The sequence below is a fragment of the Microcaecilia unicolor genome, chromosome 11, assembly GCF_901765095.1.
Source record: "Microcaecilia unicolor chromosome 11, aMicUni1.1, whole genome shotgun sequence".
NCBI lineage: Eukaryota > Metazoa > Chordata > Amphibia > Gymnophiona > Siphonopidae > Microcaecilia > Microcaecilia unicolor.
Window position 1 is genome coordinate 17,444,463 of NC_044041.1, and position 26,326 is coordinate 17,470,788.

The 26,326-nt window shown below is 44.5% G+C and overlaps 1 protein-coding gene across 3 annotated transcripts in view; it reads left to right on the plus strand.

Annotated features, from left to right (window-relative positions):
* Positions 1–26,326, plus strand: part of CHEK2 (checkpoint kinase 2) — a 76,343-nt gene that overhangs the window by 38,828 nt on the left and 11,189 nt on the right. For all 3 annotated transcript variants that reach the window (XR_003943767.1, XM_030218233.1, XM_030218234.1), the window contains exons 9-13: positions 2,032–2,131; positions 6,552–6,638; positions 12,263–12,426; positions 12,646–12,761; positions 25,604–25,689. Coding sequence is in view for 2 of the 3 variants with exons in the window: in XM_030218233.1 (XP_030074093.1) it covers positions 2,032–2,131; positions 6,552–6,638; positions 12,263–12,426; positions 12,646–12,761; positions 25,604–25,689 (553 nt within the window). In the remaining variant the exon portion in view is untranslated. The remainder of the gene's footprint in view (positions 1–2,031; positions 2,132–6,551; positions 6,639–12,262; positions 12,427–12,645; positions 12,762–25,603; positions 25,690–26,326) is intronic.

Here is a 26,326-nt window from a genome sequence, read left to right on the forward strand (position 1 = left end):
TAGTAGAGGAGTAGCCTAGTGGTTAGTGCGGTGGACTTTGATCCTGAGGAACTGGGTTCGATTCCCACTGCAGTTCCTTGGGACTCTGGGCAAGTCACTTAACCCTCCATTGCTCCTGGTACAAAATAAGTACCAGAATCTATGTAAACCGCTTTGAATGTAGTTGCAAAAACCTCAGAAAGGCAGTATATCAAGTGCCATTTCCCCTAAGTTGCTCACCTGGTAAGTCTCTTTTCACTGGTGGCAGTTAATGTAGGGTGCTGGTTTCCCACGTGCCATATTTACAGTTCCACAACAATAAGAGTGCTTCTACATTTGCACCCCAAATTCCTGCCAAAAGTGGTTTCACACTTTCACATTAGTTAGTCCATAGTGCTGTTGGTTTTCTTCTCAAAAACCTTACCTGAATAAGAAGGAGCTGACCTGCTACCGAAAGGATACAACCCATCAACAATCAAACTAGCTGTTTGTATCATTAGACAAAGGAGTTGCATAGCTGCCAAGAGGGGGGGGGGGGGGGGGGGCAGGGGGCGGACAAAATTGCCCGGGCCTCCAAGGGGGGCCCGGCGCCACAGTCCCACCCGCCCTCCTTCGTCGACCGTCTGCCACCAGGCCGGGCCCCCTGCATTGAAATCACAGCGCCTCTCACCTCCGCGTGAAAACGCAGCAGATCGCTTCCCTTCGGACCTCCTTCCCTCCTTGTGTCCCGCCCTCGAGGGAGGTGATCTGCTGCCTGCAGCGCTTCCACACGGAGGTGAGAGGCGCTCTGATTTCAATGCAGGGAGCCCGGCCTGGTAGCGGACGGAGGGGGGGGGGGGCAGGTGGCGTGGGGAGCGGCGGCGACGACCTCGGTGGGGGGTGGCTGTCTCTCGGCGGCCCTGAGGAGTGGCAGCGGCCAAAGGGCCTTTAGCAAACTGGCCAACAGGGCTGCGTTTCTAGCTACTACAAGTTAGCAGTCCAGAATATGTTCAACTCGGCAAGAGCTCTCTAATTGTGTCTATGGCAGTATCCACAGTTCATTTATGATCAGTTACAATACATGGCATTTGCAAAGCAACAGCTTCATTCATACCTTCTCTGCATCATATTGCTTGGTCAGAAAAGACAGTGGTTTTGTTTGGGAAGTGCTGTATGGCTTTTTTAATTTAATGGTTGGCCGCTCCATGTTCCTTCACATGTGGTGAAGGCAGTAAACCAAAATGTTAGTTGCAACCCACAGCTTTGGGATTAAGAACATAACATAAGCGTAGCCATATTGGGTCAGACCAATGGTCCATCTAGCCCAGTATCCTGTATTCCAAACAGTGGCCAAGCCAGGTCACAAGTACCTGGCAGAAACCCAAATCGTGGCAACATTCCACACCGCAAATCCCAGTGCAAGCAGTTGCTTCCCATGTCTGTCTCAATAGCAGACTATGGACTTTTCCTCCAGGAATTTGTCCAAACCTTTTTTTTATTTAAACCCAGATATGCTAACCATTGTTACCACCTCCCCCGGCAAAGAGTTCCAGAGCTTGACTTTACTAATGTATTTGAATTCATCCTGATTGTCAGCAGGGAAAGTGGATTTGCTTACCTTTTGCCGTAGACAGCAGAATGAATCAGACAGACCTACCCTTCCTCCGTCTGAGGTAGCTGACCTCTAAGCTAAGAAACTGAGCTGGTCACAAGGAAGAGGTGACATGGGAATGCTCATGAAAACCTGAAGGTTTTCTGATCTCGGAGTCATCCGTTTCACTGCCATTGGATGACATCACCCGTTACATAGTAACATAGTAAGTGAGAGCAGATAAAGACCTGAACGGTCCATCCAGTCTGCCCAACACTTCACATTCATTCTCAATTCTAGATTAAATAACGATGAACGTGATGTTACTCCATCAGGTTTATTCTGCTGCTGCCTAAGATGAGGCAACTCCACATAACTGCTAAAAATATCTTTTTTTTGTCGCCCACTGTCAGTAATAGTCTGTTGTAACCACAGTGTAGCGTATGATCAGTCCTGTTCATTTCTTTTTATATATGCTTCAGGATGGAGGGGGGAGAGTTGTTTGCAAAAGTGGAGGCATCAACTAGGCTGAAAGAAGCTACTGCTAAACTGTACTTTTACCAGATGCTGCTTGCAGTGCAGGTACCTACGAGAACGTTTGTTTTTATTATTTTTCAATCTCTTCTTAAGTAAAACTCATTTTGTCACTGTATATTTGAGTCCAGTCTTCACTCATGGGTAATGTGATTGACAGAACCCAGTATGGAAAATGGTACCCCAGCAACTTTTCTAGAAATGTTTGGCCATCTCACTGCACATGTGTGTCTGTTCCCACACAATTCTCCCACACTTGTTTGACAGGTCCGAGCTGTCAAAAGCGAGGCCCTGGTTGCGTAGTGCCTCCTCCCCCCCCCCCCCCGAACGATGACATGGGGGGCCCCCAAACCCCACTCCCCCCTCAAAATCCCAGTGTGGCTCAAGTGTGTGCTGCCAAACCAACTCCCCACCCGCCCTGGTGGTGCAGCAGACCCCTCCCCCCATACATCTGTGTTGGAGGAGGGAGTAGCACGTTCCATCCTCTTTCTAGCACAGCCTCCATATATGGTCGAAGCCCCGCCCAGTGCATCACGCCGCCATTTTGAAGGCAGCGCTGGAAAGAGTAAGGAGTGTTCTACTCCCTCCTCCAACATGGAGGGAGGGGTCCGCTACACCACCAGGACAGGTGAGGGGTTGGTGTGACAGCCCACTTGGGCACCAGGGATTTTTTTTTTGGAGGGGAGGAGGGGTAAGGGAGCTGGAGGTCGCTGTTTGGAGTGGGTGTGGAGGCTTGGGGGGGGGGGGGGGGCACTAAGCCACCAGGGCCTCACTTTTGGAGGGGATTCTGGGACACGATAGCAGCCTGGGCCTGCCTGACTGTGAGGGGGGGGGGGGGGTCAGAACAGCCTTAACCCTATCCACCAGCTTTGAGTTGAGACCACTTGAGACCACCCTTCAAAATGGAGATTTATAGAGCTGCGACATGGATGTTTGTCCGTACATTCACATCCCACTGTTGCTTAGATCAGGATTCCTGATGCAACAGTAGGTTTGGCCGGGCAGTCTTCCAGAATCTTCCATCCTCAGGCCCTTCTCTTTCACTTCCAGGCTACTTTCAAAAAAAAAAAAAAAAGGGTTAAAATAATAAAGTGGTCTGTTGTACCAAAAATATTGGTGTCTGCTTGTTGTGGCACCACTGAGATCCTGGGGAACAGGGTTCAATTCCCACTGCTGCTCCTTGTGACAAGTCACTTAACCTTCCATTGCCTCAGGTACGCAGATTGTGAGCCCACTAGGGACAGAGAAGGTACCTGCATATAATGTGTACGCCACCTCATACCTCTAGTAGCACTGTAGAAATGATTAGTAGTAGTATTGTTTAAGGCAGTTAGGGAGGCCATGTTTGAGGATTCAGTTCTGCTGGAAGAAAGTTGTTACTTACCTGTAGTAGATGTTCTCCAAGGATAGGTGGACTTGAATCCTCATTGCCCTCTCACGTCTCCAAGGAGTTCTCTTCCTTTTACTAGTAATAGACTGAGGCGGTCCTACACGACAGCGGCAAGTGGGGGAACAGGCACACGTGGGCCCAAACGCTTCTATAAAAGCTGCTGGGGTACTGTTTCCTGTACCAGGCTCTACTGGTGATGTCACCCATACTTGAAGATTCAAGTCCTACTGCCCTCGGAGAACACCTGCTACAGGTAAGTAAGTTAGTTTTACAAGCAGGACTGAAATTTTATAAGAAAATGGAAGCTGTGTATCCTGTGCGTACTCTCAGGGTCCCTGGTTTTTGGTGGGTTCTGCAGCACTTGCATATAAATCAGTCATTACTTAAAATGCCAAAGAAGTCGGAATATATTGAAAAGCTTTTCGATTTTAAGCATGTTCCTTTTCAGAAGAAAAGTTTCTCAAGATAGATTTTTATTTTTCCTCTTTCCATTTTTGTCTCCCATTATTTCCTTTCTTCTTTCTTTCTTTCTTTCTCCTTCCAGTCTCATTTCATTCCTTTGACATGTGCGCCAGCACTGTGGTTTGTTGTATTTGAGTTGCATGGTGTCAAAAGTCACTTTTTGCAGTGAGAAACGGTTTTTCCTGGCACCGTGCAGCCTCGTAAAACGGGCACCGGGGTGGAGTGAAATGCTTGGGAGATTGGAACTACTGGGCTGTGGCCAGTGAAAGGGACAGATTGTAGAAAATTGGGGCCTAGTTTATACTGTCTGTAATATTCTGTGCTTAACGAGAGACGCGTTTCATAGGCAGTGGGGTTTTCATTTGAAGGAAGAAGCTGGTGCTCCCTATTAGGAGACACTAACGTAACAGAGAGAGGGAACCAAGTACAGAAAAAGTCCCAGCAAAAAAAAAACAACACAAAAGGGCCTTTTGAAAACAGAAGGGAACAACGTTCTTTCATGAAAAAAAAACTTTTAATAGTGAACTTTGATTGATTGAAGGAAGACCCGACACGGGCCGTGTTTTGGTGCTACCGCACCTGCGTCAGGGGTCACACCAATGACAAAGGAGGCTTCAACAGGCTAATTTCAAAAGGATGATGATTTCCGAAATTGTGTGTGATGTGTGTTGCAGGAATGGATGCATGAATTACCTCTATTGTTAGCAGAATCTGTGGTACTTCAGGAGTCAAACAGCACACATCAAAATGAGAGAAAAATCTTCTTTATTTGCCAGCAAACAAAGCAGGACATCAGCATTAAGTCTCTTCTTCTCTTCTCAGCTCTCTTTGTCTCTCTCTCAGCTCTCTGTGTCAGCTCTCTGGATGTTATGGCTTCTGTCTGTCCTCTTCAGCTCTCTTCTCTTCTCTTCTGAGCTCCTTCTTCTTCTGTCTGTTCCTTCTGCTGTCTTTCTGACGTAAGCTGCTTCTGCTCCCACTTAAATACAGTCCTAAGCTCTAGCCCCCCTTACTTTCCAGATGGTAAAGAATAGATTGGTTACCTTGCCTCAGCCAATCATTACTTTAAAAATATCAGTTACATAGGTTCCAGACATCCTAAACTGACCTGTGACCTGGGCCCCTCACACCAGACATTTGGGCTCCAGAACTCCTGCATGTTATTATGATTAATTTCTCATATTCCTAGTACTAACTGCTAACTAAACTCTGGCATTCATTAAAGGGGTCAAGGGCCAATCTTACTTAATGGCATACATATCAGTTATTACTTTCAAGACCATTCCTACATTTACCTATAATTAATCAAGGAGAAGAGAGCTGACTAGTCCTGACCTCTTTTCACCTATCAGCTCCATACATCAAACCAGCCAGGACTGCAGATAATTCAAACCACATGCTTGACCTCTTAAACAGCAGACAAAGGCTCACTTTAAAGAGTCAGGCAAATATGTAACACTGGATTGAAAGGATATTCTACATATTAATTACACAGAAAAACATATTCTAAAATAAGCAGAATCAGTATTCCTTATAAGCCATATCTACATATTAAGAACTTCTAAAATCTAACTCATTTATATCTAGAATTATTTAGAATCTAACTAAACAGCATTTCAGCCTAATCCTTTTAAATTGCCTGCAATATACCTTGTTCATAATAGGATACATATGTGTTTGCATTAGCAATCCATCAATCACAAGGGACAGAGTTTCATTTCTCACTGACCTTTCTAACCTTTAGCTTAGCCAAGCTAGACATTGAAGTAAATTAAATCCAGCTTGCATTCCTTCACTTGCAGGACTGAGAATTTAAAATAGTATTTGAGCACCTTTAAACAGAATTAACCCTTCATATGATTTCTCAGAATTAATCAATTTCTTTTGCCCACTGCCTCAGTGTTCCTCCAAATAAAACGTAGGGCTCTCACACATCAGCAGTGTAAGTCTCAATGGTCTTCCTTCAATCAAAGTTCACTATTAAAAGTTTTTTTGATGAAAGAACGTTGTTCCCTTCTGTTTTTAAAGGCCCTTTGTGCTGTCCTATTAGGAGACACAACATAACAGGCTTGGCTTAGTGATAGAAGACCTGGGTTCAGTTTCTTAATCAGATTTCTCTGTACCTGATTCTGTTGGGACAGAGGATGTCGCAGAAGCACGGTTGAAAACCACTGGGGTCAGTTGATCCTGTCCTTGCACAATGGTGACATTCGATTGTCAGATTTACGGCCCACAGTTGCAGGACTTTGGTTCCAAATGAGCTGGAAGCCCAAAGGATGAGGAAGAAATTGGTGGGGCAGGGGTGGGCAACCACCCAGTTGGTTTTTCAAGATTTCCACAATGAATATGCATGAGATTGATTTGCATGTACTCCTTCCGTGTTATGCAAACAGATCTCATGCATATTCATTGTGGGAATCTTGAAAACCCAGCTGGATTGTGGACCTCAAACCATGGTTGCCCACCCCTTTGATAGGGCAAAGAAATAAAACCAATGAATGACTGATTTTTATTAATTTGATACACAAGTTTCTGGTTTCCATAGCCTTTCATTAACTTGATATCTTTGTTTTCAGTTTGTCATAATGAGTATTGACTGTTGCTTCCTTATGCATGTAGTACCTTCATGAAAATGGGATCACACACCGTGATCTGAAGCCAGAGAATGTTCTTTTATCTTCCACAAGTGAAAACTGTCTCATCAAGGTAAGAACGCCACGTGGCTTTCAGTTGTATTACCTTTGCCAGGGGCTCTAAATTTCTCAGAGAGAAATGGTTATACGATAACAAACAGGAGAAACATCTACGGCGAATCCAAACAACAAAACTGGAGTACAGGCTGACCACAGACAAAACCAACTCGGGAGAATTTGCTTGGAAAACGCTTTATTGATTGCTTGCACAAAGGACCCGACACGATCCGTGTCCTGGCGCAACAAAGCGCCTGCCTCAGGGGTCACAAATAGTGTTCGCAGAGTACAATGACGAGATAAGATTATCATCAAGCATGCACTCTGAGAAATTGAGAACTAAGTTTACACCAAGCATAGACTAGAAGGAAATGAGCAGAACAGCATACCAGCAAGTATACACTATTTGTGACCCCTGAGGCAGGCGCTTTGTTGTGCCGAAACACGGACCGTGTCGGGTCCTTTGTGCGAGCAATCAATAAAGTGTTTTCCAGTCAAAATCATCCGAGTTGATTTTGTATGTGGTCAGCCTCTACTCCCGTTTTGTTATATGATGATAAACCCACAATGTTCAGCCCACAGTGCTCTGTTTTTTAAACACCAGCCACAGCAGGCAGAAATGTCCACATGTTTAGCTGCTGAACCCAGATATCGACTGCCACCAAATACTCAGATACTGCGTTAAGTGTCTGGTGCAGTCAGGGTAGCAGCGATCTTCAGCTGCTATAGTATCTGGATAAACTTAGGACTGCTTTTTCCCTATCTTAAGTTATCCGAACGATCGCTGCTCCGGAGATTGTCCCACCGCTATCTGAATTGTGCCTTGGCATTCTCTAAAGATACTTGGTGGTGGTATCCAGATATTGCTGCTGAATATCGTTCTCAGCAGCTACCCAGATAAATACATTTGAATATCAACCACATAGTAGCTGACAGCAGAAAAGGACCTAATAGCCAATCCAGTCTGCCCAGTTATTCCAAACTAAGTTGGTAGTGGGTGACTATGGGTTGGATATTGCTCCTTATCCTGATGATGCTTCCATGCAGGTAACTAGGGGGGGGGGGGGTTGCTGTCTTTTACTTTTATTTCTCCCTGTTTTCATGTGCTTCTAATGTTTTAAAAAGCTTCATCAGCAGGACAAGTGGGTAATCAGAGATAGAACAGGGACTGAGGTTGACAGGGGCAAGTGGGTATTTCAAGAGGTCTTTATTTGCTGGCAAATATTATGTTGGGATGTTTAAAACATTCAGAATCTTCATATTGTTGTGATTTATGTTTTATTTCTTGACCAGATGTGTCTTACTTTGAACACTCCTACAGCTGGAATTCGTTGCTAGAGAAGGTAGTAAAATCAGTTAGCTTAGCAGGGTTTAAAAAAGGTTTGGATAGCTTCCTAAAGGAAAAGTCCATAGACCATTTATTAAAATGGATTTGGAGAAAATCTACTGCTTATTTGTAGGATAAGCAGCATAAAATGTATTGTACTGTTTTGGGATCTTGCTAGGTACTTGTAACCTGGTTTGGCCACTGTTGGAAACAAGATGCTGGGCTTGATGGACCTTTGATCTGTCCCAGTATGGTATTACTTATGTGCCTAAGCAAATTGAGGTGCTAATATGCTGCATCTCAGTAGGAATCAGTAGACTGATATTTGTAGAGCATGGGTACAACATTGAGGAGATGAAGAGTAATGCAGAAAAACCACAAGATATTTTGACACACCAAACCTTCTCTGGGAGGAGGTTATAGGACAACAACCTATTGAACATTTCCGGGTTATGCTTTGGTCCTACTGCTTTCACTCGTCCATGCCATTAACATTGGTTAATACACAACTGAGGATCCTATATTCCACCTATCTTGTGCCACAGTGACTGCATAAGTGACAGGCACAATTCTCTGCTTATGTTTCAACATTTTTATTGAAGACATTACATATTTAATGTATACCTCAATAAATTCACAGTCTGTAACCAGTGACATACAAATTTTTTAACCGTCCTCAAACTTTTATCTTTTCTAACCCCAACCCCCCTACCAGATTTGTTATATTTCCACATTCTCATAATATATATCATATATATAGTAGTATCGAGCCCTCACAATCTCCCCCCACTTCAACTCTACCCCCCTCCCCCCTTGGATTACATTGTGTGAGCTATAATATAAAGGTATTCATTACAGCTTCGGTCATTCATAACTTATTAAGAATAAGGCTTCTGCCACAATGTGTGAGTTTATCTAAAAAAGGTCCCCAAATCTTAAGGAATAGAGCTTTTCGTTGACAGGAACCGTATGCCTCCTGCGCTTCCCAAGTCATTAATTGATGTACTTGATTGCACCAGTGCCAGAACTCGGGATTCTGACGAAGTCCATGACTGCAAGATACACTTCCTTGCTAACAGACAGAGCTTACGACATAGTAATATTTCGTCCGCTTTCAATCCCCTAAATGAACCAGGACAGTCCAAGACCAACTGGGAAGGTGTCCCGCTGAATCAACCTGCCAGCATAAGGGATAAAAAGGCCTCCACTCGTCTCCAGAAACGCCTTAATAGTTGCACATCCCCAAAATACATGATAGAAAGTGTTATCAGATAAGTTACATTTCAGACAAGTAGGTGTATTGATTCCCCCTGATCTAAACAGTTGAACCTGTGTGAAATAGGCCATTAGATTGTAACCTCTTTGAGCAGGGACTGTCCTTCTATGTTAACTTGTACAGCGCTGCGTAACCCTAGTAGCGCTTTAGAAATGTTAAATAGTAGTAGTAGTAGTAGTAAATAGGTTCTGTTTAACATTCCCGTTAACTTGCCCCGCTAACCAGTTTAGGTATTCCCCTAATATGAGCAACTATATCCCAAGAAGCAAGATCACTCCCCACATCTTCTTCCCATCTCTTTCTAAGCTGGGCCATCTCCTCCCCAGCTAAATTCTCTGCTTTATATTGGAGAGGTTGTCCTACCTCAGTAGATATGGCACGCATGGAAATGTCCAGACATTCAGTATGTTTGGAAAATAACTGCATACATTTCCAATTTAGTTCAGAAAGCAATCCTGTTAGATCCAGCTTTTGCTCTTCTAGGCATGCCACCTCAGCATTTAATGTCTTCTGATCATTTAGACTTGGTTAAACAATTACTGCTAATTGCTAAGGTTTGTGCTGCACAAAAATGGAAAAGCTCTATCTTACTTTCCCAACACTTTTGGCTGGATAAAGTTTGGCGGGTAGCCGGAATGCAAAAAAGGTTAGTTTGGCAACAAAAGCGTCACCCTTGAAGATATATTCACTTTCGGTCACCCCTTTTTTGGTCTGTTACACCTTTTTAAATTAACCCGCTAGGATGGTTTGATCCTTATTACTTCATTATGCGCTGTTTCCCTATATGCTATAGCTAAATAGCTCGAATGCTTGGGAACTTAATGAACTGAGAACAATTCGTTCCCTGGTCTATGAAAACTGTCAAGGATTTGTACCTTTTTGTCTCTGGTTCACCTTTTCCTGTTATTCTCATTGTTGATTCCTTTAAACATGATATACTAGTAAAAAAGGCCCGTTTCTGACACATGAAACGGGCGCTAGCAAGGTTTTCCACGGAGTGTGTATGTTTGAGAGAGTGACTGTGAGAGAGAGAGTGAATGTGCAAGTGTGTGTGTGTGTGACAGAGAGAGAGAGAGAGAGAGAGTGAGACTTGGTGCGACTGTGTCTGTGAGAGAGAGAGTGTGTGTGATTCTCCTCTCTCCCCATCCCCCCTCCAGCCACCCAGCGATTTTCCTCTGTCCCCTGCCTCCCCCTCCAGCCACCCAGCGATTCATCTTGCTCTCTTGATTACCTTTGTCGAAGCGGCCGCATCATTGAAAGCGCTGCCCATCTCTCCAGCCTTCCCTCAGAGTCCCGCCCTCGTGGAAAGAGGAAATGATGTCAGAAGGCGGGACTCTGACGTTGCGAGGGCAGGGCGATTACGAACCCCAGGAACACTACACGGCTTCACTGCCACGGAGTCAGCTTCAGAACATTGGAGGTGCGAATTATTATATTAGATCTTTGCATTTATATTGTAGCCCTTACTGCTTGACTTATGCATATGTCTTACAAGGCTGTTTGATTAATGTACCTATATTCTGCTGCATTGTTCATTTCTTTACATTTCAAATAAAAAAAATTATTTGAATTTAAAAAAAAAAAAAAAAGCTCAGGATTCAAAGTGAATATGAATAAAATAGAGGTTTTAAAATAATCTAGGGAGAAGAGAATAGCCAAAGCATTCCCATTTAAGTGGCTACAGGAACAGCCTGATATCTGGATTTTGGCTGAAAATGCCTGTACATTTTTGGCAGAAACCAAAACCTGTCCCCCCCCCCCCCCCCCTCCCGTCTCACAATGGTGACCTCATTCCCTTTTTGCAGATCACTTGAGGTCACCTTTGTCGAATAGCTGCCCAAATCTACATAGCCCACTGAATCCCCCACCTTTTATTAGCCCTTAGATCCTGTAGTAAAGGGGGAAGGGATACAGGAAAGGGAAACAACTGGAAGCATCGTGGGGCTGCTTAAGAAAATAATTGAAAGAGGCTGTTACAGGTTCTGAAAATGAAAGATGGCTGTCCTCCTGTCTCTATTCCTTTAGTACTACTATTTATCATTTCTATAGCGCTACAAGGCATACGCAGCACTGTACACCATACACAAAAGAGACAGTCCCTGCTCAAAGAGCTTACAGTCTAGATAAGACAGGTAAACAGAACAATTAAGGGTAAAGGAATAAAGAGGTGAGGATAAAAGGACAGGGCAAGTGAGTAGTGGTTCGGAGTCTCCTCATCTCCCCCTATGTTCCCGCCCGTAACCTCCGCTCACAGGACAAAGCCCTTCTCTCTGTACCCTTCTCCACCACTGCCAACTCCAGGCTCTGCTCATTCTGCCTTGCCTCACCCTATGCCTGGAACAATCTTCCTTTACCCATATGCCATGCCCCCTCCCTACCCATCTTCAAATCTCTGCTTAAAACTCACCTCTTCAATGCTGCCTTCGGCGCCTAACCGCTCGAGAAATATAAAATGCCCCAATCTATCCACCCTATCAGATTAACTGTTCACTTGTCCTCTAGATTGTACACTTGTCTTTAGATTGCTCTCTTGTCTTTTAGATTGTAAGCTCTTTGAGCAGGGACTGTCCTTCTATGTTTAAATTGTATAGCGCTGCGTAACCCTAGTAGCGCTTTAGAAATGTTAGTAGTTAGTAGTAGTTAGAGTCAAAAGCAGTGGTAAAGAGGTGGGCTTTAAGTTTGGACTTGAAAACAGCCAAAGACGGGGCTAGACATACAGGCTCGGGAAGTCTATTCCAGGCGTGAGCTGCAGCAAGATAAAAAGGAACGGAGTCTAGAATTAGCAGTAGGGGAGAAGGGGACGGATAAGAGAGATTTCTTTAGCATTTCAAAGAACAAACTTTTGTCAAATGGGGGGCATCATAAAATGATCAAAATAACCTGAAATTTTAAAACAAAGAACAAGGATTGGTATTATTTAATTGTAAATAATGACCCTTTTTGAGAGAAATGCTAATCCATACTTTTCTTGGCTTAACAGAAGAGACTCTTCCTTTTAAATGACCTGTTTCTGTTGGTTTATCTTTTATTATGCAAGATTACGGATTTTGGGCAATCAAAGATCCTTGGTGAAGCCACGCTTATGAAGACACTATGTGGTACCCCTACCTACCTGGCCCCTGAGGTCTTAAATTCAGCAGGCACAACTGGTTATAGCAGTGCCGTGGACTACTGGAGTTTGGGAGTTATCCTTTTTGTGTGGTAAGAAAAAATAAGACCTGATAGAAATTTACAGCGATTTGCCTTATCGCAGGTGATGGTTTTGAGCAAGTTTACTTACACGTGCACGAATGTACTTCCAGCTTGCATGGAAGCAGAGAGCTTTGCCTTCTGCATTTCACCTTCAAACCTTGTAACAATGTGGAACATACCAATTGCTAAGGTAATTCAGAACATAGTGTGCATTTGTTTCTCCTGCAGCCTCAGTGGATACCCACCGTTCAATCTCCAAAATACCACCATGTCTCTGACAGACCAGATCACCCAGGGAAAATACACCTTTATTCCACAAGCTTGGAACGGTGTATCAAAGACAGGTACGCTCAGAGCAAAAATGGTTAGCACAGCATTCGGTGGCTTTCCAACTTGTCCGGTTCGTCAGTTTCCTTGTGTTCTTGTAGGATATAATTTCCATTATTTGAAACAGTAGAAAAGTCATCGGGAGATGGTGATAGACAGGAACTTTGAAGACCACACGGGTCCTTTCTTCCAGGGTCCATTTCCTTGTATCCTGCGTCAGTGCTCATCCAGCTTTTAATCCTTCCTCTGTGATGGTGAAGCCCTTTCCATCTTCATTTGCTTGGCTGAGTATGTAGCTCTGAATAAAGATTATTGGAAGATTGTGCTACCCCTAAAGCAAATAATATTGAGAGTTTTACTTTTGGAAATTTGCACAGGTGTTATAGCCAGCGTGGGGTCCCTTGTTTTTTTGAGTGAAATTCTTAAATCAGCATTGAAATGATCCCTGTGTTTCATTTGTGGTTTTCAGTTTATTACAGAGGCTTGAATGCTGTTTTATATAATACTAGGAAAAAGGCCCGTTTCTGTAACCAATGAAACGGGCGCTAGACAGGCAATCCCCCACCGTCCCTCGGTGTTCCACAGTGTGCCCTCCCTCTGTTTTCAACCCCCCCCCCCCCCCCCCCGCCGTTGTAGACTACCTGTGCTGACGGGTGACCCAAACCCCCGACAGCCGAAGTGCTGTTCTGCCCTTCGCGGCATTGGTTCCTCAATGATCTTCTCTTCAAGTTTCTGTGCGTGCGTCTGACGTCAGACGTTCTGTCGCACGCACAGAAACTTGAAGATCATTGAGGAACCAACGCCGCGAAGGGCAGAACAGGACTTCGGCTGTCGGGGGTTTGGGTCGCCCGTCAGCACAGGTAGTCGACAACGGCGGCGGGGGGGGGCGGTTTTCAGCGGGAAGGGGGGTCCAGGGGGCCGTAACGCGGGGGTGACAGCTGATTCCGAGGCAGGGGTTTCCCTACTCCTCCCGTTGCCGCGGAATCAGCTGTCACTGACGTCAGTGCGTGCCTGCCTAGCAGACCACCTCCGAGGGAGGCACGGTCCCAGACACACTCGAACGTTGGAGGTGAGAATTATTATATAGGATGATAGTCTAAGCAAAAATAATGTAGTGGGTGTTCCTGGGAAACTAAGAGACAACCAAAAATGAATTACATAAGACAGACATTTAGAGGCAAATTCTATAAAGGGGCATCTATTGGAACCTATTCTATAAAACAGAAGTTCTCAACCCGGTCCCTGGGGACACTCCAAGCCAGTCTGGCTTTCAGGATATCCACTATGAATATGCATGAGATAAATGTACAGGCATTGCCTTCATCGTATGCAAATCTGTCTTACATACTCATGGTAGGTATCCTGATAAACTTGGCTGGGTGTGTCCTGAGGACTGGGCTGAAAACCACTGCAGTAAGTGGAGGAGTGGCCTAGTGGTTAGGGTGGTGGACTTTGGTCCTGGGGAACTGAGGAACTGAGTTCAATTCCTGGCACAGGCAGCTCCTTGTGACTCTGGGCAAGTCACTTAACCCTCCATTGCCCCATGTAAGCCGCAATGAGCCTGCCATGAGTGGGAAAGCGCAGGGTACAAACGTAACAAAAATAAAATAGATACTATTGGAGATTCTACATGGAATGTTGCTACTATTGGAGATTCTACATGGAATGTTGCTATTCCACTAGCAACATTCCATGTAGAAGGCTGCGCAGGCTTCTGCTTTTGTGAGTCTGATGTCCTGCACGTATGTGCAGGACGTCAGACTCACAGAAGCAGAAGCCTGCGCGGCCATATTGGTGATCTGCAAGGGCCGTGGAATAGCAACATTCCATGTAGAATCTCAAATAGTAGCAACAGTGGAGGAGTGGCCCAGTGGTTAGGGTGGTGGACTTTGGTCCTGGGTAACTGAGGAACTGAGTTCGATTCCCGGCACAGGCAGCTCCTTGTGACTCTGGGCAAGTCACTTAACCCTCCATTGCCTGCCGCATTGAGCCTGCCGTGAGTGGGAAAGCGTGGGGTACAAATGTAATAAAAATAAAATAGGTGCCTATTTTTCTAATTGGATACTAACATAACTGGGTATATATGCACATAAGAGGTTAGGAGCAAGTACTTAGCCAACTGTTGAGCTGGTGCAAATTGCTTGCACCTAGATTCCACAGATATATGTAATTTATAGTATTCTGTTATGCACAGAAGTGTCCGTCCCACCCAGACACCACCTGTGCATATGCCTCCCTGCAGAATGCACACTATGAAAGATATGCACACATTTATATAAGAGCACATGTGTTCCTGTATTCTAATAATTTACGTGCATAATTTCTGTACAGATGTTAGCACCTGCTTGATATAATTGCCTCCTTGTGCTAGAATCCATGAACCCATTAAACATCAAGTGTATTTATTTATCACGTTTGTACCCCGCTCTTTACCACATACAGCAGGTTCAGTGCGGCTTACGTAGTAAAAGAAAGTATCTTACATGGTAGAGAATACAGTAAAACAAGGAAATGTAGCAAGAGTATTATAAGCTGTGATGATCATAACTACTTACATAGTGAAAAAGCATTACAAAGGACATGTGAAAAGAGTATTATGAACTGAGACATGGGGGAGACAACTTCATATATCCAGAACTGCCTTACGATAATTGCTTATTTTACACTATCACGTTTTATCTTTGTCATGTAACCCAAGATTCTTATGCAATACCAATTATCTATTCCACTATTCATGATGTAATGTAAGCCACATTGAGCCCGCAAAGAGGTGGGAAAATGTGGGATACAAATGCAATAAATAAATAACAGGACTTCTCTTTTATTTATATAATAGGTTCCTATAATTTTTTTTGTTTGTTTGTTTGTTACATTTGTACCCTGCGCTTTCCCACTCATGGCAGGCTCAATGCGGCTTACATGGGGCAATGGAGGGTTAAGTGACTTGCCCAGAGTCACAAGGAGCTGCCTGTGCCTGAAGTGGGAATTGAACTCAGTTCCTCAGTACCAAAGTCCACCACCCTAACCACTAGGCCACTCCTCCACTGTTGCTACTATTTGAAATTCTACATGGAATGTTGCTATTCCACTAGCAACATTCCATGTAGAAGTCGGCCCTTGCAGATCACCAATGTGGCCGCGCAGGCTTCTACATGGAATGTTGCTAGTGGAATAGCAACATTCCATGTAGAATCTCCAATAGTATCTTTTATTTTTGTTACATTTGTACCCCGCGCTTTCCCACTCATGGCAGGCTCAATGCGGCTTACTTGGGGCAATGGAGGGTTAAGTGACTTGCCCAGAGTCACAAGGAGCTGCCTGTGCCTGAAGTGGGAATTGAACTCGGTTCCTCAGTTCCCCAGGACCAAAGTCCACCACCCTAACCACTAGGCCACTCCTCTACTGTTGCTACTATTTGAAATTCTACATGGAATGTTGCTATTCCACTAGCAACATTCCATGTAGAAGTCAGCCCTTGCAGATCTCCAATGTGGCCGTGCAGGCTTCTGCTTCTGTGAGTCTGACGTCCTGCACGTATGTGCAGGACGTCAGACTCACAGAAGCCTGCGCAGCCTTCTACATGGAATGTTGCTAGTGGAATAGCAACATTCCATGTAGAATCTCCAATAGTAGCAACATTCCATGTAGAATCTCCAATAGTATCTATTTTATTTTTGTTACATTTGTACCCCGCGCTTTCCCACTCATGGCAGGCTCAAGGCGGCTTACTTGGGGCAATGGAGGGTTAAGTGACTTGCCCAGAGTCACAAGGAGCTGCCTGTGCCTGAAGTGGGAATCAAACTCGGTTCCTCAGTTCCCCAGGACCAAAGTCCACCACCCTAACCACTAGGCCACTCCTCTACTGTTGCTACTATTTGAAATTCTACAAGCGAGCCTTCTCCAGAGTAGCCCCCACACTGTGGAATGCATTGCCTGAAAGGCTCCACTTAACACAAGACTACCTCTACTTCAGGAAGCAGGTGAAAGCTTGGCTCTTCAAACAAGCCTTTAACGGAAGAAGTAACTAACTTGTTAGTCTCACTCACACACACACACACACAAGGATTGACTCGGGCTGCACATACTGCAGCAGGACATGTTTATCCACTCCGACCCTACCTGAGATAATATTTAACCATCTCTCTGACCTCACGACAGCTTTCTTCAAATCAATCACCTTACTTTCTAATTCTTCCTACTTTCTTACTCATCTATATGTTACAACTTTGCCTTACCCCTTACTACCAATTATAATGTTCTAGTACATATTGTGTTGTCATTGCAAGTAGTAGACCATGCCATACTTTGTATTGTTGTTCAAATATTTTTACTGCTCTAACTGCCTCCAGCTTCTGTTTGATCTATTCTTACTGTACACCGCCTTGAGTGAATTCCTTCAAAAAGGCGGTAAATAAATCCTAATAAATAAATTGGAACAGATATTGGGGAATGAAATGTTGTTGGAGAAGCTTATCGATACGAGGTTGGGTCGATATGACTCTACAAATGATGAATGGACTCCCCTTTGGCAACTGGTTAAGGAAGTGAGGGCTTAGTTTTTTTTTTTTTTTTTGGGGGGGGGGGGGGGAGGATTTCAGGCAATTTCTTGGTGCATTGAAGAGTCACAGTGCACGGGGAGGTGTGTTTCATAATTTTGCTTTGGAGGGGAGGGTTTCTTGATATATTGATAAATTTTTCTTGTCTGATTCTTGGTTTGGCCAGATTGACTTTGTTGAGTTGTATATTTGTATTTTGCAGTTTGTGCCTTTAATACATATATATTGTTATTAAAAACAAAATCTCAAATAGTACATTAGAACATTTAAAAATAACATCAAAGTTCAAGATACTCTAAAATCCATCCTTCTATTATGTTATACTTAATTTCCTACTTTACATAACAAAATTCTGTGTTACCTATTACTATGTAAGCCGCATTGAGCATGCTTTTAGTGGGAAAGTGCGGGATGCAAATAAAATAAATAAAACTTATCAAATAAAAAAAGTTTTCAGTTTCCTGCGATCTGAGGACTGGGCATATGCACTGCAGATGCTTTTTCCATAAATTAATTATGCTGACGTTGGTGATAGTCTCCCCCTCTCCCTGAGATGAGCCAGTCTACATCCTAAATTAACCCTTCTGTCACTTTCTGCTGCTTACCCTCCCCCTTCTCTTCTATTTTCTCTCCTCCTACTTTATTAGTTTTGATAGTTCCTCAGAGAGTTTTTTTTTTTTTTTTTTTTTTTGTTACATTTGTACCCCGCGTTTTCCCACTCATGGCAGGCTCAATGCGGCTTACATATTGTATACAGGTACTTATTTGTACCTGGGGCAATGGAGGGTTAAGTGAGTTGCCCAGAGTCACAAGGAGCTGCCTGTGCCTGAAGTGGGAATCGAACTCAGTTCCTCAGGACCAAAGTCCACCACCCTAACCACTAGACCACTCCTCCACTGTTTCTACTATTTGAGATTCTACATGGAATGTTGCTATTCCACTAGAAGTCGGCCCTTGCAGATCACCAATGTGGCCGCGCAGGCTTCTACATGGAATGTTGCTAGTGGAATAGCAACATTCCATGTAGAATCTCCAATAGTATCTTTTATTTTTGTTACATTTGTACCCCGCGCTTTCCCACTCATGGCAGGCTCAATGCAGCTTACATGGGGCAATGGAGGGTTAAGTGACTTGCCCAGAGTCACAAGGAGCTGCCTGTGCCTGAAATGGGAATCAAACTCAGTTCCTCAGCTCCCCAGGACCAAAGTCCACCACCCTAACCACTAGGCCACTCATCTAGCTTGACAGTGCTTATATTTATTTTCTTCATTCGGATCCTTTTTCCATTCTTTGAAAGATGTTCTTTTGGCTCTAATAGCCTCTTTCACGTCACCTTTTAACCATTCTGGGTGTCGTTTGCTCTTCTTTCCAACTTTGTTAATACTGGGCTTTGACAGTGGTATTTTTAAACCATGTCCATGCCTGATTTAAAGTCCAAACTTTTGCGGCCGAACCTTTTAGCTTCTTTTTAACCGTTTTCCTTATTTTTGTTGTAGTCGCCCTTGCAAAAATTAAATGCTGCTACTGTAGATTTCTTTAAGTGACTTTACTCCAGGTAGCTCAAATTTGATCATGTTACGATCACTGTTACCTCTCGTACTATGATCTGCATTCCACTAATGGACTAGTCCTACTATATAAATGAGCGCTGACCGACGTGCCGTGCATGCACAGAACAGCACAGCTGTTCTGCGCAGGCGTCACGTCACAGGTCTCTCCAAGTGGACATTCTCCACAAATGCTAACAGTTCAAATCTCAGCTGTAGTTAGTCACACACTAGGGGCAGGCCATGCCACCGCTCCTGACCGGCTGCTACTGCTGCGGACGATCATTGCCAGCGGGGACAGAGAGCTGCGGGTGACCGGCAAGCACCGGGTGGGGATCGTCCGACAGCGGCTCCGAGGCGCAGTCCGACAGGTCCAGTGACCTGCTGCTGCTGTGACCGCAGGCCGGGCTAGGAGCCGGGCGCTTCCCTCTGCCACCATCCCCCGGGGTGGCTTTCCTGGGTGGGGGCTCGGCTGGACCTGGCGGGGCTCAGACTGCTTTCTTGCCGGTGCTTCTGGCCAGCCTGGGTTTATTCTTGGCACGGGGGGGGGGGGGTGCTGCGGCGGGGCGGCTTAGCGGAAAGGTGCGGGGATTCGGGGGGCGGTGGAGGAAGCTTGGCCGGGGAGGTGCGCGAGTCCCGCAGGAAGGGGCGCACTGGGGAGGGGGCTCGGTGCAGCCGCCGCGCCTGCTGCAGCTTGGGGTCAGCGCCGCTCAGAGCCTCCATCACATATACACTCACTCTCTCTTGCAGATAGACGCGCACACACACTCAGACAAATGGGAAACTAAAATCAGAGTTTCCGCAGAACGTTTCAAAACAGGGAAGTGACAGGCAAGACCGGCCTCGACGAAGGGGATGGAAATAAAACCTGTGCCCCAGCCACACCGCAAAGAAAGCTATGATATTCCTAACACCAGTTGGGGAATTCACACACACTCTCACTCTCTCTCAACAACTGGCTATAAGGAGCGACTGACCCTTCACTGTCACAGGGGCTCTCTCTCACACCTCAAAAACGAGCCCTGCTTTGCTGCCTCAAACAACTGGCTATAAGGAGCCACTGACCCTCCACTTTCACAGGGACTCCTAGCATATCTCTCTCTCTCTCTCTCACATTACGTTCATCAACTTTTAAATTACATTTCAGAAATAAAAAAATCTTTTGCCCGTTTTAATGGGCTTAACTGCTTGTACTTCATGAAAGATACCTGAGGAAATCAGAAAGTCATGGGATAGGAGGTCATGTCCTACTGTGGATTAAAAATTGTTTAAAAGATAGAAAACAGAAAGTAGAGCTAATGGAAAAGAGTGGATAGTGGAATTCCCCAGGGGTCTTTGCTAGGACACCTGCTTTTTTAACATATTTATACTTGATAGTTGACGCAATGAGGCAATTGCTTCTTTATTTCATATCACCATGGCCCTGGGTCCCATCCAGTCTCTTTCACATACACCCCTCCCCCACTAGTCTTCATGCATGCAGTCTCTCTCTCTCTCTCTCTCTCTCTCTCTCTCTTCCACCTACCTTGCTCTGTTTCTGAAAAAGATCTGTCTGTAGCACCCCCCATGTCTGCCTCAACATTTTTCTGCGCCCTGTCTTAACCTCCTCCTTTCTATGCCCTGTTCTTTCCTATCATTTTGTAGTTCCTTTCCTTTTCTGATTTGTTTATTGATTGTACACCGCTTTGGTTTTCTTTTAAGAAAGGTGGTATATGAAGCCTTTATTAAACATTAAACACTGCAATTTGGCTCTCTAAGCTGGAGCCACACAGTGTGATCACGTGATGATCTTAAGGTGACCAAATGGGTAGAAAAGGTGATGGTGAAAGTTAGAATGATGCAATGAAGCTACTAATTAGCAAATTTAAAACAAATTGTAGAAAATGTCTTGGGAGGCGGGGATAGTGCTGGGCAGACTTATACGGTCTGTGCCAGAGCCGGTGGTTGGGAGGCAGGGCTGGTGGTTGGGAGGCGGGGATAGTGCTGGGTAGACTTATACGGTCTGTGCCCTGAAGAACGCAGGTACAAATCAAAGTAGGGTATACACAAAAAGTAGCACATATGAGTTATCTTGGGTAGACTGGATGGACCGTGCAGGTCTTTTTCTGCCGTCTTCTACTATGTTACTATGTCTTCACTCAACGTGTAATTAAAACTTTGGTATTCGCTGCCAGAGAATGTGATAAAAGCGATTAGCACAGTATGGTTTAAAAAAAGGTTTGAACAGGTTCCTAAGAGAAAAGTCTGTAAGCCAATTTTAAGACAGACTTGGGGAAAATCCACTGCTTATATGTTCTGGATAAGCGGCATAAAATCCTGTTTTACTCTTTTAGGATCTTGCCTAGTTACTTTTGATCTGGAATCGCCATTGTTGGGAACAGGATACTGGGTTTGATGGGCCTTCGGTCTTTCCCACCATGGTGATGCTTATTTAAATAGTCCACATAGTTACGGTTTGGAGAGCACTTTTCTAAAACTCACTCTTTGCTATTTGTAATCCACCTCAAACTGAGTAGGTGTTGGGTGGGCTGTAATACATGTTATATAGCATAACATAACAGTTTTGAGCTATGCGATTAATTTAGTTCATCAAGGCGAGATTCATTTACTGTAGCTTATTCCTGTGCCAAAACTCACTTGACTTGCTATGTTTAATGCCTTGCACAGTGGTGTAGAGTTTGTTTCTTACATTTTAAGATTTTTCATAAGTCCGCCTTAAAAAATATTTTTGTTTCAAATGGAAATGATCAAGTTAGCATTTTGTCTTTAATTTTTGATACTAGGTTTTTTTAGAGTGGTAGTTTTTTCTCCATAGAGTTATATTTTACCACTTTTTTTTTTTTTTTCTGGTTCACAGAGACTTGTGATAGAAGCCTCCCCTGGGCAGTTGAAGTCTCTGATTATTTTAAATATTATTCTGTATGCTATCGTGATCACTTCCTACTGACAGCTTTTTGGCAAAATTGATATTAGCTAGTGGTAAGATTTTTTTGCTATCCTTTTTTTGAGTAATTACTACTAGTACTTATCATTTCTAAAGCGCTACTAGACGTACGCAGCGCTGTACACTTGAACATGAAGAGACAGTCCCTGCTCGACAGAGCTTACAGTCTAATTAGGACAGACAAACAAGAGATAAGGGAATATTAAAGTGAGAATGATAAAAATAAGGGTTCTGAACAAGTGAACAAGGGTAAGGATTTAAAAGCAGCATCAAAAAGGTGGGCTTTTAGCTTAGATTTGAAGACGGGCAGAGATGGAGCTTGACGTACTGGCTCAGGAAGTCTATTCCAGGCATATGGTGCAGCAAGATAAAAGGAACAGAGTCTGGAGTTAGCGGTGGAGGAGAAGGGAGCAGATAAGAGAGATTTACCCAGGGAATGGAGTTTCCGGGGAGGAATGTAGGGAGAGATGAGAGTGGAGAGGTACTGAGGAGCTGCAGAGTGAATGCACTTATAGGTCAATAAGAAGAGTTTGAACTGTATGCGGAAACGGATAGTGACTAGAGGAGAGGGCTAATATCAGCATAACGACCCTGGCTTGAAAGAATTTTGAGGAAATTTTGTAACGTCTTTTGCACATATTTCAACGCATATGAATGCCAACGGTCTGTTGTTAAATTCCAACTGGCATAAAAGTACGCTCATTGACATGAATGATGGTGTGTGCTTTGCTGGTGGGCAGGTACGGAGTTGTTTGAGCAGATGGCAGATTATAAAATGTTAATTTATACACATACTTAAATCTAGAAAAGGAAGCAGACCTTTTGAATAAAAACAGTATTTTATTGGTTGTTCAAAGCTTCCAGGACTTACAAAACTAGTTGCCACTTTGTTTTAACACTTGCTGTCAAGCACATGTAACCGTCTATGCCTGCAGTGTAGTTATGATTTCTGCTGCTTATATTAGTATTTTATAGAGAAATAGGTGCCTTTGTGTGTTTTTATAAAATAATACCATTTGCCCTCTTAAACTTGGCACCCCCTTATAAGATAATCTATGCATGTATTTGTGCATTTTATTAAATACACACATGCATCACAATTCTGTTCCTACTCAAACTACACCCCCCCGGCAATGCCTACACATGGCAAGTATATAAGTACCTTTATAAAATTTATCCCCTGTGTGGACTCTTTTTAATTCACAGTTGAGGAACATTTTTTAAAAAAAAGTATATGGTGCGTTGCTTTTCTCTGGAAATAAAGAATTGCAGAATGCACATGTTAAATGTGTCCACATACTTTTCATCTACTGTTTGTGTAGGTGGCAGAATGAGGACAAAATAGCATGCATATATTTGAGGATTGACTATACAAGTCAGTTTTCTTCTCCAGGCCAAAGTCTGCCCACAGGAATGCCCTTTTCCGTTATGTAGCTTCCTACTATTTCAGTACCTGTGGGATAGTTGTGTCCTTCAACCAGCAGGTGGAGATAGAGAACTGAAAACTCAGCTGAGACGTATTTCTCTTGGCATCCAGTCCAGCTCTTCAATATCTAGCAGGTGGTTGGATACACTTTTCAGCCTCTGTTTCTGAGTGTTTTGCTCCTTGTCCGGTTGGTCAGCTGAGTTTAGCTGGTGGCTTGAGTCTGCAGAGTCATATCTTGAGATCCCTGTCTCTGGTGTCCTGCAAATTTACTTCTTCCCTCCCTTCACCTCTCCTGTTTCCTATGAAGCTTTTCTATTCCCGCACAACCTTTTTAAAAAAAAAAAAATAAATAAATAAAGGAAAGAGGTTTTCTGAAGAGCATGGGACGGAGCATCAGTCCTGATCCTTTCTCATCTGGAGTAAAATCTGTGGAGACTATGAATTTGGAGGGAGCAGCCAGCAGTGGTAAGTCCAACTAAAGTCTGACTCAGAATAGCATGAGGGTCTGCAAGTCCTGCTTGTTACAGGGAGGGTTTCCTGACTCACTGCTTGGAACTGCATTGTGCTGCACTTGTGACAGATGGGGTGAATGGCGACTCCCACAGAGGTGGTTTAAGCAATGTTCCCTCTGTGGGACCCGCCGGCCGACGTCAGTGTTGCAGTGCATGCAAGCCGGGAATCCTGCAGGATGTGGAGTAAAAGGTTGACAGCAAGCACGTCTTTGGACTTGGTCAGCATCCGAATATGCCGAAGACTTCGGGCTCTCCAGTGGGAATGGTGTGCAGTTTGATACAAGAGTGTGCGGGAACAGGTTCCATTTTGTCCGGGGCCCACTGGCAGTGAGGAACAGCCTCTGATCATGTGTGAAACACAGCTGCCATATATATATATATATATATATATATATATATATTGCTCTTATACCAGGCTTATTTACTGAAGTAGTAACAATCAGAATTGCTGCATTGTGCTTCAGTTTTTTTGCCCTGCTGCTCCAGCGGCTCCTAAAAGATCTCATTTAGACCTCTAATGTGGTCTTGGTCTGTTGAGAGGAGCCATCATTTAAGCCTCTCTTTTGTATGCCATGTCCAGAGTGGAAACTTAATTTAGTCTTTGGGGCTCTTCAGAAGCCTCCTTTTCAGCCACGCTAGAAGGCCTCCATCAAAGATCTTACACTAAAGGCGGCATTGTTGGCGGCTGTTGCATCGGCACGTAGGGTTTCGGAGCTTCAGGCTCTTTTGTCAGAATCTTTCTCTCCTTTTCAGAAGCAGGGGTCTCCTTTCTTTCTTCTGAAAGAGATATCGGCATTTCATCTCAATAACTTCTGTCCTTTTACAGAGTATGAAGAGGCTCGGTATTCTTCCCTGAAGTGTACAGTCCCCATTAGATATCTGGAAGTCATGAATGAGTTTCGCAAATCGGACAGACTCCTTATGCTTTTGATAAACAGAGGTTTGGCCTCGTGGCTAGATGGCTGAAGGAGACTATTGCGTCAGCTTATTTGCTTGCAGGCTCATTCTATGAGGTTTACAGCGACATCCTGAGCGGAGACTACCTTAACATCTCCGGTGGATAATTGCAAGGTGGTGACGTGGTCGATGCTGCATACCTTTGCTAAGCATTATAGGGTGGATGTTGTGGCATGCTCGGAAGCTAGTTTTGGGGTTTTGGCCCTCAGGGAGGCGGCGCCACGATCCTACCTACTCCAGGGATTGTTTTTAAACATCCCACAGGTTCCGGAATAATAGGAAGCTGCATAATGGAAGGAGAAAGGTGTTACCTGATAATTTTCTTTCCATTAGCCCTTCCCACTATTCCAGAGGCCCGCCCGAGGTTTCTGAGACCTTTAGTTGGTGCAAAGGAATGGGTCAAATAATGACTGTCTCCTTGCATGTTGCTTCCCGCATGCCTCTTGTTCTGTATAAGTTGTCCAGAGGAGAGATGTCCACACATTTGCTTGTCTGGCTTAGTGTCAGGTTAGTTAAGGTTGAGTTTGCTCTTGAGTTTCTCTTTACTGCTTGTCTATGCAGATACTGAGGAGCTGGACTGGATGCCAAGAGAGAGAGATGTCTCACCTCAGTTTTCAGTTCTCTGTCTCCACCTGCTAGATGATGGACACACATTTCTCACAGGTTTTGGAATAGTGGGAAGGACTAATGGAAAGAGCATTTATCAGGTAAGACTTAAATTTCTACTTCCCATGACTAAAAGTATGCACCTGCGTGTTCTCTCAGCCACATTTGAGGGAAATTTTCATTCAGGATGTACATCTGTTGAAATTTGCACTCTTGTGTGGATCAGAGAGCCGTTCTTCAGCATTGACGCAACTCAAATTGGTTTTCTTTTCTTTTTTTTTTTCAATGTTGTTGTGTTTTTTTTTAATCAGCTTTAGATCTGGTAAAAAAGTTGCTGGTGACTGATCCAGAGAAACGACTCACAACAAAGCAAGCCTTGGAGCATGCATGGTTCCAGGTAAGAGTTGGCAGTCTATATATAAAGTGCATCGTCTTGTTGTATGATAATGGCACTGGAAATGAAGTGAAATGATTTGATTGTGCTTCTAGTCCAGTTCACTACTCAAAGTGGGCCACACATTACAATCAATAAAGTCTGATAGAGAAGGCTCACAGTCCTCCTGTTGTACCTCCTAATAGCTTACAAACTCATTCCTCTAAGTTTATAAGGTGTGTTGTAGGGTGGCTCACTGTACTGCTAAGTGCAGTGGCGATCCTAGGTCGGCTGTCACCCGGGGTGGATCACCGCTGCGCACCCCCCCCCCCCCCCCCCCCCCCCCCCCCCCGGTGCAGCGGCGTCCGTCCCCCCAGGGTGCAGCACGACACCCCCCCCCCTCCCGGTGCATTCTTGGGTGCTGGAGGGTGCAGAGATCAGCCGCGCACCTGTCGGCTCCGCTGGCTCCCTCTGCCCCGGAACAGGAAGTAACCTGTTCCGGGGCAGAGGGAGCAGGGAACCAGCGGAGCCGACAGGCGCGCGGCTGCTGTCTGCACCCTCCAGCAGCGTGCACCCGGGGTGGACCGCCCCCACCGCCCCACCCTTCCTACGCCACTGGGTAAGTGTAAAGCTGGTTATGCTAAAATGTTAGCTCATGGGT